A 22,674-nucleotide genomic window follows, 5' to 3' on the forward strand; every position below is an offset into this window, starting at 1 on the left:
TGGTTTACCTTGTCCATCCGTCCAGAGTCCTGAGGACTCCTGGCCATATCCCTTTGCCTTCCAGACTGCCTTTTCCTGTGTGGAACACAAATTTTGCATTTCACACAACGTCTGTGTGTTGATGGTATTAAATACCATCAATTGTGTGGTGTCTGTTTGTCTGGGGGTACCAGCTGCTAGCTTAGCTGCTTCGTCTGCTCGGCTGTTACCAAGTGATACTGGGTCCTGGCTATATGTGTGTGCTTTTACACTTGATAACAGCCACTCTGTCGGGTTCCTGTATCGCTGTTAGAAGCCTTTTGATGTGAGCTGCATGCGCTACCGGTGTACCAGCTGCCGTCATGAAGTTTCTGAGGCGCCATTGGGCTCCGAAATCATGGACTACCCCGAATGCGTATCTAGAATCGGTGTAGATATTGGCTGATTTGCCCTTAGCCAATTCACATGCTCTGGTTAGGGCGACCAGTTCAGCAACCTGGGCTGAGTGAGGTGGGCCTAGCGGTTCAGCTTCTATGGTGCCTTGGTCATCTACGACTGCGTATCCAGTACACAAGTCTCCCGAGTCTGACTGTCTGTGACAACTACCGTCCGTGTAGAAAGTTAGATCTACATCTTCCAGTGGGTTGTCACTGATGTCAGGCCTTGCGGTAAAATTTTGGGTCAAATATTCCATACAATCATGTGTGTCCTCCTTTGTATTAAATCCTCCTTCCCCACCACTCTCATCCTCCACCCTTTGTGCCTGTCCAGGCACACCTGGGAGATATGTTGCAGGATTTAATGCACTGCATCTCCTTATGGTGATGTTTACGGGGGCCATTAGTGCCAATTCCCATCTTGTAAACCGCGCTGATGAGACGTGCCTGGTTTGGGCAGAATTTAGCAAGGCTGACACTGCATGGGGTGTATGAATTGTGAGGTTGTGCCCTAGCACTACATCTTCGCTTTTCATTACTAGCAATGCTATCGCAGCAACGCTTCGCAAGCATGTGGGGAGGGATCGCGCTACCGTATCTAGTTGAGCGCTGTAGTATGCTACTGGCCTGCTGGCATCACCGTGCTTTTGGGTTAGGACGCCTGCCGCGCAACCAGCACTTTCTGTTCCGTACAGCTCAAAGGGTTTCCCATAGTCTGGCATACCTAATGCTGGCGCCTGCGTTAGGCACTGTTTAAGTCTCTCAAATGCCATCTCGGACTCGTCTGTGTGCGAAATCCGATCAGGTTTGTTTGAGGAGACCATCTCCTGCAAAGGTAATGCCAGAATGGAAAATCCTGGGATCCAGTTACGGCAATACCCACACATTCCTAAAAACGTTCTGATCTGTTGCTGGGTTTGAGGCAGAGTCATGTCTCTAATTGCTTGAATTCTATCAGCGGTCAGGTGTCTCAGTCCTTGTGTTAGACAGTGTCCCAAATATTTTACTTTAGTTTGGCATAATTGTAACTTGTCTTTGGAAACCTTGTGTCCTGTGTCTGGTGATATTCCGATCGTGATCAACAGCTGCCTCTCTCAAAGTAGCCACCGACAGACCTCGCCAACATGGTTGCGTGGTCTGCACCCTTGTCCTTAATGCCTCTTTTAAACCATCCATTAGTACAGATACTGCTACTTCTCGATGGTTTATGTTTGTTTTAATGTCCTCTATGCCTGTGTATTTTGCCATTTCTAGTAATGCCCTGTGAAAATATTCTGCAGCAGTTTCTGACTCTTTTTGTTTAATGGAGAAAATCTTGTTCCATTTAACTACAGCTGGAAAATACTCCTTTAACTGTAAACTTATCCTTTTTACATTATCTTTGTTGTACACATCTGTAAGAGGTACATCCTGATCCAATCCACAGTCAGCTAAAAATTGAGCTGCGTCGACATTGGAGGGTAAACATGCCCTCAGCAATATCTGCCAGTCTTTGTTATTGGGCTCTAAAGTGTTCCCTAGGTCTCTGATGTATTTCTGGCTAGCAACTAAGTCTTTCCTAGGGTCAGGGAATTCAGACACTATGGTTCTTAATTCCATTCGGGAAAATGGGCTATACATGGCAATGTTCCTAATGGGAGTGACTCCTGTGGTGTCTGTTTTCCCATTTGGAACAGCTATCACCCTAACAGGATTAAGTCTAGCAACATCATTCTGTGTAGATTCTACAGCCTGTGGTGAAATGGTTTCAGCATAGTGTATGGTGCCGTACTTACCCGTAGATACGACCTCACCTGTCCCTCCGCTAGGGGCCTTTGTTACTAATCTTAAGGGTTGGGCCGTGCCTACTGTAGTTTCTGATATGGTGGCTGCTAGAGAGAGCGCTGACATTGTTGCCGATTCGTCCTCTTGTTCACACTCCTGGTGAAAGTTTAAAACAGGGTACAACTTGCACGGGTTAATACTTGCATTGGTTAACTTATTAACATTTACACAGTTGCTAAGTGTTTGTTTGTTACACCCTAGTGCGTCATTCTCCACAACCAATTTCTCTCCTGATATGTATGGTGGCGGCGGGGCCGTGGCTATCAATTTCTTGATAGGATTAGATCTTGCCGCCAGAGCCAATCCTCTCTGTATTTCACCCTCCTGTTGCCATAACTGCAAATAATCATAATGTTGGATTCGTCTCTTTGTTGATTTAATGAGACATATCCTCCTCCTTAAATTTTGTAACACTTCTGGGCTAAAGCTACCTACTCTTGGGAATTTCTCCCCGTCATGCACTGTCATTCTCTCCCATTCATCACATAAAACCTCTGTGTGTGAACCATATTTTTCACACATTACGTACCTTGCCGACCCGACTGGTCGGTTCACTGAATCAACCCGAACCGAGGTTGATCGCCCCCTTCCTGAACAATTGGCCCCCATAACTTGCAGGTGTTGCTTTCACCACCTCTGACCTTCAATCAGGGTCTTCAGCGAACCCTTACAAAAACCAAAATGTTCACGATAGGCTGACGGTGGCGGTTTACCGAGTACCCCACTCACTCGCCCACGCCGACCAATACGACCTACACACTGCCTTAGCGCTGGCGTACTCGACCCAGGGCCCCTATGAACCTTCGTTTACTGGAACATGTGAGTGTGATCCGCAGAGCATTAACCCTTTCCAGTAACTGTTGGTTGTTGGATAATTCCTGAGTGACCAGCGAACTTCCCTTCAGAAAATAAAAAATTACACAAATCACGTCAGAATGTACAAATAGTGTTTATGACCAGTTTCGTACACAAATGGTACTGGTCAGACTAACTAATGCACACAATTACGTGCGGTACAATCGTTCAGCACATAAGCAACTAATCTTATGTGCAGAGCGACCAGTGGAATCGAAAATTTCGGCTGCGAATTCCTTCAGCCAGAGCTTTATTGGCCTATATGGGTTCTGCACCAACCCCCTGGGTTGTGCTACTTATCTCTATCTATAGCGGACTTCTTTGTCTGCTGTACCTGGACCTCCTGGTCTGTTCTGGACCTCCTGGTCTGTGCTACAGTATGACCTCCTGGTCTGCTATACTCTACTGCTCAAATTTTATATTTAACAAGGGATGCCTCCCTAGCCACCATGTACGACACTTACATGCATGTACCTCTGCGAGAACTCGACTTCTTGTGGTTCAACCTTGAAAATTGTATAAACTTATATATACAAAACACTCACTCATCACATGTACACTTTTGTTTCTATTTCTATTTCTGCGCAGAAATTTTCTTTAAACCAGATGTGTTGTAAATTTGGAGAAGGATCTGTTAGTCTAAATTTCGGACACTAAAATAAACTTGCGCTATTTATCACGTTGCCACCTTTTTGCCTGTTAAAAATAACACTAACGTGTGATTTGAGTTACGTGGGCGTACCCGGACGCTCCGTTGCGTAATTTACGCTGCGTGCGTCGGCCTTTGAGTTGCGTACGCGAGTCTCAGCCCTTTGTTAGAGACACGTGTACGCAAAGCAAATATCCACCATAACACAATGTACACGTTTATCAATGTAGATGATCCTCGATCATCTACCGAACACCACACCAATCTCTCCTTGTGTCTTTTAGGCAGAGCTGTGTGCGTGCTTTTCACTTTACACCTTAATGCATTACTTTTACACTTTAACTATGAAATAGCGACAAATCTCTCTTAGCACGTTTTATCAATTATAAAATGGCAAACAGGAGAGTGATATATGAAAATATACGAATAAAAAGAAATGCAGATATGCGTATGTGCGTGCGTACGCAAGACAGAAATAAACAGTTTTAAAAGACACTAGCGTTTTGTTCTTACCTCCGGTTCCGGATTCCTTCAGCACCCTTTACTAAGCGAAGCAGACGCTTATCCAGACAGCACTACGAGGAATATGATCTCCCGCCCTTTGCTGATGGATAATGTCTGCTGAAATTACCTAGCAGAGATATGTGAAGGACGGACGAGCCGCCAATTGATAAAGCTAAATATATTTATCTTATGTAAAACCCTTTAAGAGGTCTAAGAACACTGTACGCTATTGACGTATGGAGTACCGTAAGGGTACGCACGTTGCGTAACAATCGCTTAGCCGTAGTCGAGACGCTCAAGCGTTACGTTCGCTCACGGCCAAGAGATCACAGGCAGGCACGCTATTGGCTGCCGACTAACGTAATGATTCGCTATAGCGATGCGGACGCTCGGGACCACGAGGAGATCACCAGCGGCGCAGACGCTCACAATGTTAAACCTTTATAACTATACCATAAAACAGTGTATTATGCAGTAAACCTTGGTGTAGAGATAGGGTGTAGATGCAACACAGTGTAACCTTATTAACTTAAAAGCTGTACAAGCGTCTCCGACGCTCTGAGAATACTTAACACTATAAGAAATACACAAATACCGTGCTTAGGGTCTAACGCCTTATATGAATGTTATACTTGAGAAAAGAATAATACAATACAAGTCATACACTACAATATAACATAGACTAACTAACCAGATAACTACACAGTAAATACAATACAATTACGTTTAAGGAAAAATGAGAGAGAAAGAGGAGAGAGAGAGAGAGAGAGATATGGCCCACAATAACAACAAAGACAATATGGTTGCGGAGAAAAACTTACGCACAAGGGGAACGATCGCATGCGCCTCGATATCCAGCTCCCGATTATCAGCAATGAGAACCGTTGAAGAGAGTGAGCTGGATATGGTCGGCTTGTCTATTTATGCCCCACACACAATACAATTCAATGGTCCCTACAATCTCATTGTTCATTGGACACAGGAATTCGTCTTCGTATTATAACAAAAGGTCATAGGTTGATTCATACAGGTGGGCTGAGACCATTTCCAACTGCTCAGGTGGGTGGGAAACTAGGTTTCCCGCCGCATGGATAAGTAAGTGCAAATAATAGTAAATGGACATAAACTTCTTATGTCCATAACTATTCGCACGAGCGATTAATCCGCTCCAAACCAACACCGGAATATTGCTAATTAAATACTCTTCCGATGGATACTAAACACCACTGTATGACCCATGTCTGACCCTTCGTATCAAACAAAGAGGGATCTCTTTGTCCATGAACATGCTATATTAACTAAACTTTCAGAATCTTTCAAAGGGACCATGATCTACAAAATACATTATATGGTGAAAATATATAACAATTGAGTCGCACGCTGGGCGCACAGAAACTCTACCGTAAAGGCGCATACCGTGCGCCTGCGGGTGCCCGCAACAGCGAGTATGCGCACGCACGGGAGAGCGCACGCATGCGCAGCGCGGACCTGTATGAGGTGCAAATATGGCAGTGTGCATCGTGATATTTTTCTGACTTTGACAAGGCTATCAGCCCCCCATCCGCAGCCAATTGGATGGGGGGGACAGCCTCGGGCTTCACCCCTGGCCCTTGGGTGGCTGGGGGGGGGGACCCCTTGATTGAAGGGGTCCCCACTCCCCCAGGGTACCCCGGCCAGGGGTGACTAGTTGGATTTTTGATGCCACGGCCGCAGGGCACTATATAAAAGTGACCCCCGGCTGTGGCATTATCTGTCCAGCTAGTGGAGCCCGGTGCTGGTTTTAAAAATACAGGGGACCCCTACTCTTTTTGTCCCCCGTATTTTTGGAACCAGGACCAGGCGCAGAGCCCGATGCTGGTTGCTTAAATATGGGGGAACCCCTGTCAATTTTTTCCCCATATTTCTGCAACCAGGATCGGCTCAAAGAGCCCGAGGCTGGTTATGCTTAGGAGGGGGGATCCCACGCAATTTTTTTTAAAGTTTTACAGTGTTTATTTAAAAAAAAAAAAATGAACCCCAGCACGGATCACACAGATCCGGCCGAGATTCATTGTGATAAAGTCGGCAGTGTTTTGCTAATCACTGCCGTAAAAAACGTGAAAAAAACCCGAATGACATCGACATCGGAACAAATGAAAAATCCGAATACGACAGCTTAGTAAATTAGGCGTAATAAATTCAAAGAGTTGCAGTTTTACACTTTCGATGTCATTCGTGATTGAACTTTGACCTTTTTCCGAAAATTACGAATGTTAGTAAATATACCCCATAGATTGTTTTACACATGTATCATTTTTGTTTTTTACATATTACTCACATCACTGGAATATAATATTGGATGAATATAAGAAGAGGATAAGAGAAGAAAAATCTGGAGGATCTACTGAAAGGGACGTATTGTGTATTTGTTGATCCATGTACACCTAAAGTATTACAGTATAGCGCCAAGGATTGTATCCCTTCTATTTTTTGTCCTGTAAAAGCCCATACTTGATCTTCCACGAAGGTAGAGCTGAGCTCTGGACACGTCAGCAGTTTCTTCCGAAGGTTGTGTCGGCATTTCATATCAACCAACCAACCTATTGTGGTGCCAGTGGCTACTGACTCCTCAATTTCATCAAAGTCCTTGGATGTCGTAAGGGCTCTGAAAATATATGTGAAGAGGACTGCTTGTCACAGGAAATCGGACTCTCTGTTTGTCCTGTATGATCCCAAGAAAATTGGGTGTCCTGCTTCTAAGCAGACGATCTCTCGCTGGATCAGGTTTACTATCCAGCATGCATATTCTACGGCAGGCTTGCCATGTCCTACGTCGGTCAAGGCCCACTCTACTCATAAGGTGGGGTCTTCCTGGGCGGCTGCCCGAGGTGTCTCTGCGTTACAACTTTGCCGAGCTGCAACTTGGTCTGGGTCGAACACGTTTGCAAAGTTCTACAAGTTCGATACTTTGGCCTCTGATGATCTGAAGTTCAGTCAATCAGTTCTGCAGGAGCCGCCGCGCTCTCCCTCCTGTTCTGGGAGCTTTGGTACATCCCCATGGTACTAATATGGACCCCTGCATCCTCTAGGACGTAAGAGAAAATAGGATTTTGGTTACCTATCGGTAACTCTTTTTCTCGTAGTCCGTAGAGGATGCTGGGCGCCCACCCAGCGCTTCGTTTTCCTGCAATTGTTATCTGGTTCAGTACAACTTTGTTTTAGTTGCGTACTGCATTGTTACTTGGTAAGTAATGTTTCAGCAGTTGCTGAGTTTTCAAGCTAAGTTAGCTTGATGTGCCTTGTATGTGTGAGCTGGTATGAATCTCGCCGCTATCTGTGTTAAATCCTCTCGAAGTATGTCGTCTCCTCGGGCACAGTTTTTAGATTGAGTCTGGTAGGAGGGGCATAGAGGGAGGAGCCAGCCCACACTCTCAAACTCTTAAAGTGCCAATGGCTCCTGGTGGACCTGTCTATACCCCCATGGTACTAATGTGGACCCCAGCATCCTCCACGGACTACGAGAAAAGGATTTACCGGTAGGTAACCAAAATCCTATTTTTTTATTTCAACGTTTCGGGCCCATGCCTGTCATCAGGAATACAATCACAAGTGCAAACAGTAGACTTTTTATACATACAGATATACATCCACATAATTACCTGATTAGCCACACCTGGACTTGCGCTCCATTCGACCTTCTCCAGTCGGCCGTGCTGCAGAAACATGACTCCGTGCCACCAGTGACGTCATCAGGAAGCGCTTATCCATCGGGCCAGTCAGGCGCCATGTGTACCATCACCGTGGTAACACATTTATAACCTAAAGTAAATATATGTATATTTACTTTAGGTTATAACCGCGTTGCTATGTATGTATAAAAACAGCACTGTTTGCACTTGTGATTATGTCTTCCTGGTGACAGGCATGGGCACAAAACGTTGAAATAAAAATCTAATTTTTCCATTATTCTACAAGCCTCTGAGTGCAGCCTTCTGGTCTGATATATTGGGACACAAATCCCCTGGAGGGCACCGGAGCAAGGTATTGCTTTTACAAGCTACTAGTGCCAGATTCCTTTATTTACTATTAATATACAGTATATATGAGACTAAGGGATGTAATTAAGAGTTTAATGCTGTGTGTAGTATATTGGGGTCACTAATGTTGTCTGTAGTATATGGCATCACTAATGCTGTCTGTAGTATATGGTATCACTAATGCTGTGTGTAGTTTATTGGGGTCACTAATGTCTAATATATGGGGGTCACTAGTGCTATCTGTAGTATACATTGGTCACTACTGCTGTCTGTAGGGGTTCACTACGATATGCCGGCGGTCGGGCTCCCGGCGCCCAGCATACCGGCACCGGGAGCCCGACCGCCGGCTTACGGACAGTGTGGCGAGCGCAAATGAGCCCCTTGCGGGCTCACTGCGCTCGCCACGCTACGGGCACGGTGGCGCGTTACGCGCGCCACACTATTTTATTCTCCCTCCAGGGGGGTCGTGGACGCCCACGAGGGAGAATAAGTGTCGGTATGCCGGCTGTCGGGATCCCGGCGCCGGTATACTGTGCGCCGGGATCCCGACAGCCAGCATACTGAAGACCACCCATCTGTAGTATATGGTGGTCAATAATGCTGTCTGTAGTATATGGCATTACTAATGCTGTCTGTAGTATTTGGGGTCACTAATGCTGTCTGTAGTATATATTGGTCACTAATGCTGGCTGTAGTATATATCGGTCACTAGTGTTGTCTGTAGTATATATTGGTCACTAATGCTGTCTGTAGTATATGGCATCACTAATGCTGTGTGTAGTATATTGGGGTCACTAATGCTGTCTGTAATATATGGGGGTCACTAGTGCTGTCTGTAGTATACATTGGTCACTACTGCTGTCTGTAGTATATGGTATCAGTAATGCTGTCTGTAGTATATGGTGGTCACTAATGCTGTCTGTAGAATATGGCATTACTAATGCTGTCTGTAGAATGTGGGGTCACTAATGCTGTCTGTAGAATGTGGGGTCACTAATGCTGTCTGTAGAATGTGGGGTCACTAATGCTGTCTGTAGTATATATCGGTCACTAATGCTGGCTGTAGTATATGTTGGTCACTAGTGCTGTCTGTAGTATATATCGGTCACTAATGCTGGCTGTAGTATATGTTGGTCACTAGTGCTGTCTGTAGTATATATCGGTCACTAATGCTGGCTGTAGTATATGTTGGTCACTAGTGCTGTCTGTAGTATATATCGGTCACTAATGCTGGCTGTAGTATATGTTGGTCACTAGTGCTGTCTGTAGTATATATTGGTCACTAATGCTGTCTGTAGTATATGGCATCACTAATGCTGGCTGGGCTGTAGTATATGGTTCCCTCCTCTCTCCGTATTTCCCAGAGTCCCCAGTTCTTCCTCTCTGAAGTGGTACTGCTCTTGACACCAAAACCAGGTGCTACTCAATGTGACCGCAATAACTCTGGCAGCGGTGGCAGTGCGAATGCGCAGGTCCCATCGTCTACATGCGATAGCAGCCAAAGCGATATGATCGCATTGGCTGCATACGCCTCTGCCTGATTGACAAGCAGAGGCATTCGCTGTCCGTGGGAAGGTTGTTGGCAACAGAGCGTCGCGGGGGCGGCGGGGGCAAAATGGGGACAGGCCGGCATTTTCGGAGCAGCCGCTCAGAACAAAAGAATGTTGGCAGACCGCCTGCTTATGCCGCCTAGCTGAAACTGCAGGGGGTCATCCACAGTTGCTGCGACCAAAATTAAATTGCGTTTGCAGCACTAGGCAGGCCATTTAGCATGCTGGGTGACCTTGCCCTGCGATGGGTGGCCTCCAGCACGCAATAGAAAATAATGCAATAAAAAGCAGAATCTGCAGTCCTTACTGAATAACCCACATGTTTGTAAATTATCTTATCATTTGAAGTATATTAAATTAAATAAAATAGTTAACATCTCTCAATCTACACATTAAAATGTACTTACCTCTGATAAAGTATAAAGAGTTAATGAGTAAAATGGCCTTGCATACGCATAAATTGGCACATCATATGGTCTTTCTGACATTGAGGCAACTCGTGTTGCTTCTCGTAAACGATAATGAACAAAATTTTTTGCATTTTCACTTGATTTAAGAACATAGTCTAAATATATGGAGGGGTAAAGAGCAGTGCTATACTTCCACATCCATTGCAGATAATCATTGCGCTTCATTTCAATATCTGGACATTTGCCTGTATATGAATGAGCTTTATTCTTATAATCATAGTTATAGCAATCAGGAAACAAGTAGTAGCCCCAAAGCCCATTCGATCTGATTTCTTGAGTCAAAAGAACAGATTCACTCATGAAAGTCCTTGCAGCCTCGTCAAACTCTTCCTTGGCCTTTTGCTTTATCAGGTGGACAGGCCACTCTGGGTGATGTTTTTGCACCAGCTCTATTGATTTATTTCTATAGATGCTTTTAATTCCCCAGTTTCTATCCCACTGGGGCCTCCAGTTCTCCCAATCAATAACTCCAAGGCCTGGGAAATCTTTATCTGGCAAACGTGTGATAATATCTTCTGTAGCCTTGTCAAGGTGCTTTTTGAGACTTTGGTTTTGTGGCACGCCACCGTGCATAGACTGTCCATCATCAGTGCAATAGGGATAGTACCCCAGGTGAGTGTGGTAAAATATTGTGACATTTTGACCACTTAAAGTTTCATTTTTGTTTGCAACTATATCAAAGACACTGAGATCCAGGTCAATCTTATATCTAAGTTTACATTGCTGCGTGGGTGCGTTCCAGATTGCAATGAAAGGCTTATTCTCCAATAGAGGTGTTTTTGCTTGTTTCAAACGTTGGCCATTTATAATGATAATGAGAAGTTCCACAGAAAACCAGAGAAAAAAATGATGAGTGCAAGACTTGAACATCATCACCTTGATATCAAAGAAACAAAACAAAAAAAAACAAAAAAATATTTTATTATATTTTTATTATGTTTATACCAGGGCCAAAACTAGGATTTTCATCACCTGGGGCAAGGCAATAGTTTGCGCGCCCCGACCCCCAAGTCCGCCCCCCCCTAAAAAAAAAAAAAAAACCTGTAAAACAAACTGTCAGACTAAAATGTCAGAGTACCAGTAAATTTTAAAAAAGGGGATGCAATATTCCCCTATGTGCCTCAAATGCCCTACAGTATGCATCACATGCCCCACCAGCGTGTTCAACTACATGCTCCACTGTGTGTCCCCATACATCGCACTATAGCTTAACACTTTGTCACTGCACTACATTCCCCTATCAACTACACTACATCACTACACTATATCCCCTTATATGCTACACCACATCAGTGCACTACATGCCCCTATATACTGCAATACATTACTACACTACATACCCTATATGGTACACTACATCACTACACTACATCCCCCTATAAGCTACACCAAATCCCCCCATCTGGGAGGCAAAGCGGAGCTTGATACTGCTAACTGGGAGCACAGTGCGCTTCTATAGCTTGTACAGTGCACTGCACGCTAGTCGCAGCACTGCATGGCAAAGAAGAGAGTTTAAGACAGTAGCCGGCATAGGAGAGATCCCAGGTACTGGAGCTCACCCATACAGCATTGGAGCCAGCTGCGGGCAGACAGGTGGGTCAGAGACATAGCCAAGGGTGCTGTCTGCTGCCTCACTGGAGCAGCACAGCACTGCCGGTAAAAAAACAAAATAAAAAAAAAACCTGTTCCTCTGTAACTTCTTGGCACCCCCTCAAATCCTGCACCCGAGGTGCATGCCACCTTAGCCCCGCCCTAGTTACGGCCCTGTTTATACTGCCCAACCTACAGTCATGTCCGAGAAGCCGGAGAAGCACAGAACAATGTTCATGTGGATCCTGCGACATAAATTCAATTTTGGTGGAATTTAGTAGCAGGGCCGTAACTGGGGGGGATAAGGGGGCATGCGCCCCAGGTGCAGGAATTAAGGGGGTGCTGAGGAGTTACAGAGGAACAGGGTTTTTTTTTTTTTTTTAACCAGCAGTGCTGTGCTGCAACAGCGAGACAGCAGACTGCTCCCGGGGCAATGTCTCTGACCCACCTGTCTGCCCACAGTTGGCTCCGACTCTGTGCGGATGAGCTCCAGTACCTGGGATCTCTCCTATGCAGGGTACTGTCTTAAACTTTCTTTTTTGCCATGCAGTGCTGCGACTAGCATGCAGTGAACTGTGCAAGCTATAGAGGTGAGCTGTTGGTGCTGTGTTTTTAAGCAGGCTATGATCCCTGCTGCCTGGCCAGCACCGACCGATAACAAGCTGCCACCTACACACCATTGAGAAGACACGCTGTAGTGTAGTGATGTAGTTCAGCATGTAGGGGATGTTGTATGAGTGATGTAATGCAGTGGATATGGGAATGTAGTGCAGTGATATAGTGCAATGTATGGGGACACACAGGGGGGCATGTAGTGGAACACGCTGCTGGGGGGGCATGTGACATTTGGGGCACATAGGGGAATATTGTCCAGTAATATCCCCTTTTTTCACATTTTTTGATAATATGATTATTTTAGTCTGACAGTGTTTGTTTGTTTGCAGGTTTTTTTGGGTTTTTTTTTCTTTTTTTTTTTGGGGGGGGGGGGGGGGGGGGAATTACCGAAAATCCTAGTTTCGGCCCTGTTAGTAGTTGTTATCATAGCACGGGCAAATCAGTTCAGTAATAATGCTTATAACACTACTAATATGTACAGTATATTTAAAGGATAATAGAACTTACAAATAATAATTATTATTATTATTATTATTATTATTATTATTATTATTATTATGTTATTTATATAGTGGTTTTTCTCCAATAGGACTCATATTACTAGTTATATAAAATCAAGCCCAGTTTTATATACTCACTCTATTGAACTTTATAATTCTTGCTTCTTCTCTTGTGATACTCAGTACAATTATAGCAGCTGCAAGAAGACAGTAGCTCTGAAAAGGAAACACAAACAAAATTGCTGTATGCAGGACCAACTCTAAATGATTACAGACAGAGCAGCAACAGGGAGTCATGGATTATTATGCTTGGTATTGCACTTCCTTCTATCTCCAAACAATATAAGCCATGTTTCACATACTGTACTTTAGTCAGGCTTGCCTACCCTCCCACATTAAGCAGGAGCCTCCTGATTTTTAGATGAACCTCCCGCTGGCCCGGAAACCTTGACAGCCCTCACGGTTTTTATAGGTCCTAGACTGAAAATCTGGACTGCGCATGTGCGAGGCTGGGGAGGCCAGGGGGTGGGGCCAGCACTGGAGACTTGCCAGCAGGGATGTGTGTGGCGATGGCCATCCTGCACACTGCAGCAGGGCTCTGCTTCCCTTTGGCTGTCGCCTCCCGCCACACTCAGGGTTGCAGCGTGTATCAGCCCAGCAGCTTCCTCTTCCTGCTCCTTGCCTCTCACTGGGGGTGTCTGCACTGTGCTGCCTTCCCACACTGTCCCTGGGGTCAGCTCCCAGCCTCTACAGGAAGGAGCAACGTAACCAGGCAGGTGCTGGGGGTAACGTAGGGGAATGGAGGCTGTGTGTAATATAATATGGCATAATGTGATGTAATCTAGTACTGGGTTTAATATGGGGGAAGGGCTGTGTATAATGCAATGTAATGTGGTACTGGGTGTTATATGGAGGGGAGTGTGTGTACTGCATGCTGTATAATGTAATTTGGGGGAGGGGTTCTGTCAGTAGTGGATCTTGCCACGGGCAAGCAGGACTTTTGCCCGGGGCGCCGCCTTCCGGAGGGCGCCGCACCATGGCAAGATTCGCCACTGCTGTGCCCTCCGCTGCCCGCTGTGTCCCCCGTCTGTGCCTCCTGTGAAGGGAACTAGATGCATAGCGTCTAGTTTCCCTTCGTGAAGAGTACCTTTGCTGAGCGGTGCGCGATGATGTCATCGTGCACCGCACAGCAAAGGCCCTCTCCACGAAGGAAACTAGACGCTACGCGTCTAGTTTCCCTTCGTGGAGAGGACCTTTTGCTGTGCGGTGCGCGATGACATCATCGCGCACCGCTCAGCATTCAAGCGGCGCTACTAATGTACAGGGGGCGTAACTGACCATGCCCCCTTATTAAGCCACACCCCATTTCCTGCCCGGGGCGCAGAGCAGACTTGAAACGGCCCTGGGTTCTGTGTATGCTGTGTTTAATGTAATGTACTGGGTATAATATGGGGGAGGGGGGCTACGTACTGTATAATGTAATGAGGTACTGGGTGTAATATGGGGGATAGGGGGCAGTGTATGCTGTGTATGTAATGTGGTACTGGGTGTAATATGGGGAGGGGGTCTGTGTATGCTGTGTTTAATGTAAAGTACTGGTTGTAATATTGGGGAGGGTGGCTATGTACTGTATGCTATGTATAATGTAATGTGTACTGGACAGGGATGGTTCTATAGATACTCTGGGTATGCACTAGAGTAGGGCACCACATAGAGGAGGGCGCCCTGACCCGGTCCCAGTCAGCCACATGCACACATAAGTGTCAGTCTGTGTCTCAGCTGCCTGCACAGCGCCCTTGTGTTTGTGGGCGAGCCACGACTCCTTTGCTTAGGTGGCTGCTGTTCCAGGCAACATCAATTCACACTGGCATTGGACTGCAGTGGCTGGTCAGAGTCCCTGACCTGAGGACTCTGCTGAATGTGCATGTGCAGCGGCAGCTGTGGGCGGCACCCCTAAATTTAGCAAGCCAGGCTCCCAGTACCATCAAGTGTCCTCACTCCTGAAAGTAATGTATAATAATGTATAAAGGGCACTACTAATGTGGGCGTAATATGTAAGGAGCACTACTACTGTGGGCATAATGTAAGGGGCACTGCTATTGTGGGCATAATGTGTAAGGAGCACTACTACTGTGGGCGTAATGTGTAAGGAGCACTGCTATTGTGGGCATAATGTGTAAAGAGCACAACTACTGTGGGCGTAATGTGTAAGGAGCACTACTACTGTGGGCATAATGTTAGGGGCACTACTACTGTGGGCGTAATGTGTAAGGAGGACTACTAATGTGGGCATAAGGAGCACTACTGCTGTGGGAGTAATATATAAGGAGCACTGCTACTGTGGGCATAATGGGGGTAATTCTAAGTTGATTGCAGCATCAAATTTGTTAGCAGTTGGGCAAAACCATGTGCACTGCAGGGGGGACAGATATAACATGTGCAGCGAGAGTTAGATTTGGGTGGGGTGTGTTCAAACTGAAATCTAAATTGTAGTGTAAAAATAAAGCAGCCAGTATTTACCCTGCACAGAAACAAAATAACCCACCCAAATCTAACTCTCTCTGCAAATGTTATATCTGTCACACCTGCAGTGCACATGGTTTTGCCCAATTGCTAACAAACTTGCTGCTGCGATCAACTCAGAATTACCCCCAATGTGTAAGTGGCACTGCTAATGTGGGCATAATGTGTAAGGAACACTGTGACTGTGAGCATAATGTGTAAGGAGCACTGCTACTGTGGGCATAATGTATAAGAAGCACTGCTACTGTGAGCATAATGTGTAAGGAGCACTGCTACTGTGGGCATAATGTACAAGAAGCACTGCTACTGTGGGCATAATGTATAAGGAGCACTGCTACTGCGGTCATAATGTGTATGGAGCACTGCTAATGTGCGCATAATGTGTAAGTAGCACTGCTACTGTGGGCATAATGTACAGATGGGTCCACGGTTATTTTAGCTAGTTTGCTGCACCTAGGTACAACATGGTTTATTAACATAAACCCTTCATCTATTGTTATCAGCTGCAATACAATACAGCAATACAGAGAACAATACAGCAGGGGATTAAGTCTGACTACCCAGTCTCAGTTAATCCTATTAAAAGTCAAGATAAACGTGTACCCATCTGTATAAGGAGCACTGTGACTGAGGGCATAATGTGTAAGGAGCACTGCTACTGTGGGCATAATGTATAAGGAGCACTGCTACTGTGGCATAATGTATAAGGAGCACTGCTACTGTGGCATAATGTGTATGGAGCCAGTGGCGTAAGTTCGTCCTAGACGCCCGGAGGCAATATAAATACAGGTGCCCCCCTATATAGAGGCAAAAAAATAAAATTATATATATATATATATATATATATATATATATACACACATACACACACACCACACCAATATTGATCCTGCAGGCTATATATATATAGGCAGAATGAGGGGTCATTGTATATATGAGGCGGGATGAGGCAGAATGGGGGTCATTGTATATATGACAAAAATGCAGATTCATTAAACGGGCATTGAAACGTTGCACTACTTCAATTGGTGTCAGTGTGCAAATCATTGGAGTGCCGCACCACCTCTATTTTGCTAAACTACTTTGCTGTGAGGGCACCCAATGTATTAGTCTATTATGTGGCTGTGCCAGACCCCTACCTCTATCTATATATACAAACATACATACAGTATACTGGCAGTGCACTTATACAGGGAGAAAGGGAGCATAGATGGATACCTTGTGTAGTGAAAGAAGGCTCTACTCTCCTCCCCAATTACCGGAGGCAGAGTGCAATTAGGAAGTGGAATACAAGGCAAGCGTGGTACCAGCTCTTAAACTCCGCCTCGCACGTGTGTCCATCCATCCCGTCCCCCCCTTCCCCACAGCAGCGGGGCAACGGTAGCAGCAGCTCCTCTCCTACCTCCCACAGCAGGCGCTCACCAGCGTACTCTCCTGGGGTTTGCGCTGTGGTGGCGGCTTACAGGAATGAGTCAGTTCAGTGACGTAACTAGAAATTTTTCTCCCCCAAGCCAAAAAATTATTTGCCCCCCCCCCCCCCCCTCCATAATTGGCAGTATAGAGTGTGTGGCTTCGTTGGGATGGCTTACCATAAAGGGGCGTGACATTGCAGGAAAAGACTGCGTTATACCCCAGTTTTCCAACCTGCACGCCCAGACGGGAAAGAAAAATAATCCTGATTCATGCCCCTTACATTATTTGTAATTTTTCCTCCTTATAGTAATGCCCAGTATACATTATGCCACATACTGCAGTGGCCCTTAGACATTATGCCACACACAATAATGCACGACACAATATGCACACACCATAATGCCCACGACACATTATGCCACACACCGTAATGCCCCCGACACATTATGACAGGAATCGCAATGCCCGTTATACATTATGCTACACACTGCAATGCCCCTGATACATTATACCACACACCGTAATGCCTGTGACACATTATGACAGGAATCACAATGCCCATTATACATTATGCTACACACTGCAATGCCCTTGATACATTATAGCACATACAATGTCTTTGACACAGTATAACACACACCACAATGAGCCTGAGACATTATACCACATATCACAATGCCCGCGATATAGTATACCATACACCGTAATGCCCGACACATTATGACACACACCGCAATGTCCGTGATACATTATGCCACACACCGTAATGCCCATTACACATTAAGTTCTACAGTAAGGCTTCTAATTACTTTTAAATTACCTTCTCGTTGCCAGGGGTTTCATGCTCTTGGTTCCATGCACGGTGCCAGGGGTTTTCATGCTCAGGGTGTCATGCTCGTTGCCAGGGGTTTCATGCACTGGGTGTCATGCTCGTTGCCAGCGGTTCCATGCACGGTGCCAGGGGATTTCATGCTCAGGGTGTCATGCTCGTTGCCAGGGGGTTCATGCACTGGGTGTCATGCTCGTTGCTAGGGGGTAGTGCTTGTTGCTAGGGCCGTGCTCCCAGTGCCACATATGCCCCCAGTGCCAGATATTCCCCCAGTGTCAGGTATATGCCTCCAGTGCCAGGTACATGCCCCCAGTGCCAAATATACCCCCCCCCAGTGCCACATATGCCCCCTCAGTGCCTGCTCCCCCCAGTGCCAAATATTCCACCACAGTGCCACATATGCCCCCTCAGTGCCTACTCCCCCACAGTGCCAGCTATATGCCCCCAGTGCCTGATATTCCTCCACAGTGCCAGGCATATGCCCCCAGTGCCAGATATTCTCCCCACAGGGCCAGGTATATGCCCCCAGTGCCAGATCTTCCCCCACAGTGCCAGGTGTATGCCCCCAGTGCCAGATATTCCCCCACAGGGCCAGGTATATGCCCCCAGTGCCAGATCTTCCCCCCACAGTGCCAGGTATATGCCCCCAGTGCCAGATATTCCCCTACAGGGCCAGGTATATGCACCCAGTGCCAGGTATATGCCCCCAGTGCCAGATATTCCCCCACAGGGCCAGGTATATGCCCCCAGTGTCAGATCTTCCCCCACAGTGCCAGGTATATGCCACCAGTGCCAAATATATCCCTCTCCCCAGTGCCACATATGCCCCCCGCCCCAGTGCCAGGTATATGCCCCCCAGTGCCAGGTATATGCCCCCCAGTGCCAGGTCTTCCCCCACAGTGCCAGGTATATGCCCCCCAGTGCCAGGTGTATGCCCCCCAGTGCCAGGTCTTCACCCCCAGTGCCAGGTATATGCCCCCCAGTGCCAGGTATATGCCCCCCAGTGCCAGGTCTTCCCCCACAGTGCCATGTATATGCCCCCCCAGTGCCAGGTATATGCCCCCCAGTGCCAGGTCTCCCCCCCCCTCCCTCCCTCATGCCAGGTATATGCCCCCCAGTGCCAGGTATATGCCCCCAGTGCCTGCCCCCCCTTGTGTTGGAGGGACACGGAGCGCATAGAGCGTCTCTCCTGTGTCCCTCCCTGGCTCTCTCCCCCGGCTGGTCTAATACAGGAAGTGCCGGTTCGTGAGCCAATCAGAGCTCACGAACGGCACTTCCTGTATTAGACCGCCGGGGGAGAGAGCCAGGGAGGGACACAGGAGAGACGCTCTATGCGCTCCGTGTCCCTCCAACACAGCAGGGAGGGAGACCGCAGATTGACATGCGGACGCTCGTCCGCGTGTCAATCTGTGTAAAGTCAGTGGGCGCTGCGAGGCGCCCTCTTCAGGTTAGGAGCCCGGCGGCAGCCGACTCCGCTGCCTCCGGGACTTCCGCCCCTGTATGGAGCACTGCTAGTGTGGTCATAATGTGTAAGCAGCACTGCTACTGTGGGCATAATGTGTAAGGAGCACTGCTAATGTGGGCATAATGTCTAAACAGCACTGCTACTGTGGGCATAATGTGTAAGGAGCACTGCTAATGTGAGCATAATGTATAAGTAGCACTATTAATGTTAGCATAATGTGTAAAGAGCACTACTACTGTGGGCATAATGTGTAAGGAGCACTACTACTGTGGGCATAATGTGTAAGGAGCACTACTACTGTGGGCATAATGTGTAAGGAGCACTACTACTGTGGGCATAATGTGTAAGGAGCACTACTACTGTAGACATAATGTGTAAGGAGCACTGCTATTGTGGGCATAATGTGTAAGGAGCACTGCTATTGTGGGCATAATGTGTAAAGAGCACTACTACTGTGGGCGTAATGTGTAGGGAGCACTGCTACAGAATATGGCACATTCTGCTGATACCTGGAATCTCCCTGAAGTCCACTTACATCTTTGCTTTTTTTCAAATTTGGCACAACATTTAAAACACGGTTCAGATGTTTTTCACAAGTTGCGAGTGAATGAACGTTAAAATTTTTGTTTGCCATAATAGAATATGTATAAAGTAACATATTAAAGAAGCAAATTAAGAAAAATCACAAGGCATGGCTAAATATCTCAGTCTATGGCATGCAAAACTGTGCCATTTTTGGTGGGATATAGCAAAGATGTATGTAGACACATCTTTAGTTTTCAAAAGTAGGCAACAATGACTTTAGAACACTACAGCACTTGGTTTAGGGAATATTTTGTAGCACAGGCTCCAAGGTAATTAGGTGATACCATTTCTTTCTAACAATGGAGATTGCACTGTAGATTATAGTATGTCCTGTACATACAGAGACTTCAATAATTGTTTTACACCCTTAAAAAGAAAAACAATTCTCATAAATAGATGTTTGGTTGGGATGCAATGCTCCACCCTCACAAAGGAGTGGTTTCCTGTCTGTTTGCGGACATCACACAGTAGACACTTCTGTCATAAGATTATTTTTTTAATGCTATAAGGGCAAGGAAAGGCGTTTCATATGGTGGTTTCCACATTTTCCTTTTTCCACAATATTGTTTTAATATGTAACAAAAGGGGCTACAAATACCACCAGTCACATATACAAAACAACAAATAAAATTAAAAATAATACAAGCAAATTCATTATTAACCATGTGCATACATTGTATATAATAAAAAAAAAATTTATACTGGGAAAAACATTAAATGCTCCAGTGAAATGCAGATGCTCATAGCATGGTGGTTAGCATTACTGCGTGACACAGTGCTGGAGTCCTAGACTAGGGGGCTAATTCAGAACTGATCGCAGCAGCAAATTTGTTAGCAGTTGGGCAAAACCATGGGGGTCATTCTGAGTTGATCGCTCGTTGCCGATTTTCGCAACGGAGTGATTAAGGCAAAAATACGTATGCGCATGGTACGCAGTGCGCATGCGCTAAGTATTTTAGTACAAAACTTAGTAGATTTACTCACGTCCGAACGAAGAACTTTCATCGTTGAAGTGATCGGAGTGTGATTGACAGGAAGTGGGTGTTTCTGGGCGGAAACTGACCGTTTTCTGGGAGTGTGCGGAAAAACGCTGGCGTGCCAGCATAAAACGCGGGAGTGTCTGGAGAAACGGGGGAGTGGCTGGCCAAACGCAGGGCGTGTTTGTGACGTCAAACCAGGAACGAAACGGGCTGAGCTGATCGCAGTGTAGGAGTAAGTCTCGAGCTACTCAGAAACTGCTAAGAATTTTCTATTCGCAATTCTGCTAATCTTTTGTTCGCAATTCTGCTGAGCAAAGATACACTCCCAGAGGGCGGCGGCCTAGCGTGTGCAATGCTTCTAAAATCTGCTAGCGAGCGAACAACTCGGAATGACCCCCCATGGGCACTGCAGTTGGGGCAGATATAACATTTTCAGAAAGAGTTACATTTGGGTGGGTTATTTGGTTTCTGTGCAGGGTAAATACTGGCTGCTTTATTTTTACACTGCAATTTAGATTTCAGTTTGAACACACCCCACCCAAATCTAACTCTCTCTGCACATGTTATATCTGCCTCCCCTGCAGTGCACATGGTTTTGCCCAACTGCTAACAGAATTCCTGCTGCGATCAACTTGGAATTACCCCCATGGTTTTGCCCAACTGCTAACAAATTTGCTGCCGTGATCAACTCTGAATTCCATCCAGGGCCCTTTCAGGTTGTCTGCAAGGTACAATGTTTTTCTTAATATTGCTTTCTTTTTGTACATCTGCAATTTAACTGCGAAGAAGTCTGCCTCTGAAAGCTTTACACTTAATACCTGCAAGATAAAATGGAGGTTTACTCACTGGCATGGTGCCTTGGTATCCACAATGCTATTTTGCACACGCTGCTATAGCTAAAACCTGTGATCTCCACCTTCAATCACGTTAAAATTGGGACTGACCTAAAGCAAATTGCTAGGTTATTGCTAGTGTTCCTGTTTACCACATTCCTGGCTCTGTTACTCACCGCTGTCTGCTTCTCCATCAATGTTTCCATATATACCACCCTCAACCAGCTTGAAACTTGTTGAGATGTGGAGAGTGCTACTGTGCAGTCTCCATGTTGCTCCTTTGGGGAGGTATCAAGTTCTTTACCCAGAGGGCTGCCATCCTGGGAGACACTGTGATATTGCACTTCAGAGGGAGAGATGCAGTAATCACTATTGCTGCATACTGATACTGCTTGTATATGCACTGCTACCCAAATATAGCATTGGCTGGTGATCTATATGCTCTTTACAAGCTCTATTCCACCATCCACATACTGAGTGTATGTAACTGTGAGTATGTCTATACAACCAGACTGCTAAACAATAAACTAAAGTACTGGTTTAGATTTTAAGCGTATGGGGTAATTGGTGATTGCACAGGTGTATACTATTTACTCACATATTCAACAGGTTATGGGTTCAGGCATACAGATCCAAAGAACCTAAGTTGCCCAGAAGCACATACAGTAGATGTCTTTAGACATGTGCAAGCACATAGTGAAAGGCACAGAATGTACCAAGCACAGAGTGTATAGCTTGTCAATACTGTGTGTTAACTAGAGCAGTGAAGTTGCATAACTATGTCAGTGTGCAACAAACATACAGGAGCTGCACCCATGATGGGGATCATTAAACTGAGAGGCGCAGAAAATTAAAAAAACATGGAAATTTGCAATGGAAATGCTCTTAAAGTGTCAATGTAGAAAGTTACAATTGACCCTGATGACAGTCCAAACACAGAATGTAAAGCCTTTGGAACAACTGGCTTAAGTGTTGAGCAAAATGTATATTCTATCATACATGGGAAAGTGTCAGCAAAAGACATGTGGACAGCATTACACACAGCATATGGAGATGG

The 22,674-nt window shown here is 45.9% G+C and overlaps 1 protein-coding gene across 1 annotated transcript in view; it reads right to left on the reverse strand.

Moving 5' to 3' along the window:
• LOC134935366 (hyaluronidase-1-like) overlaps positions 1 to 22,342 on the reverse strand; it is a 41,309-nt gene extending 18,967 nt beyond the window's left edge. The window contains exons 1-3 of the mRNA XM_063930470.1: positions 21,794 to 22,342; positions 13,128 to 13,205; positions 10,222 to 11,160 (exon numbers count right to left, since the gene is read on the reverse strand). Of these exons, the coding sequence (XP_063786540.1) occupies positions 10,222 to 11,160; positions 13,128 to 13,205; positions 21,794 to 21,823 (1,047 nt within the window). The 5' untranslated portion in view covers positions 21,824 to 22,342. The remainder of the gene's footprint in view (positions 1 to 10,221; positions 11,161 to 13,127; positions 13,206 to 21,793) is intronic.
• Positions 22,343 to 22,674: the final 332 nt, after the last annotated feature.

The sequence above is a fragment of the Pseudophryne corroboree genome, chromosome 6, assembly GCF_028390025.1.
Source record: "Pseudophryne corroboree isolate aPseCor3 chromosome 6, aPseCor3.hap2, whole genome shotgun sequence".
Lineage (NCBI taxonomy): Eukaryota > Metazoa > Chordata > Amphibia > Anura > Myobatrachidae > Pseudophryne > Pseudophryne corroboree.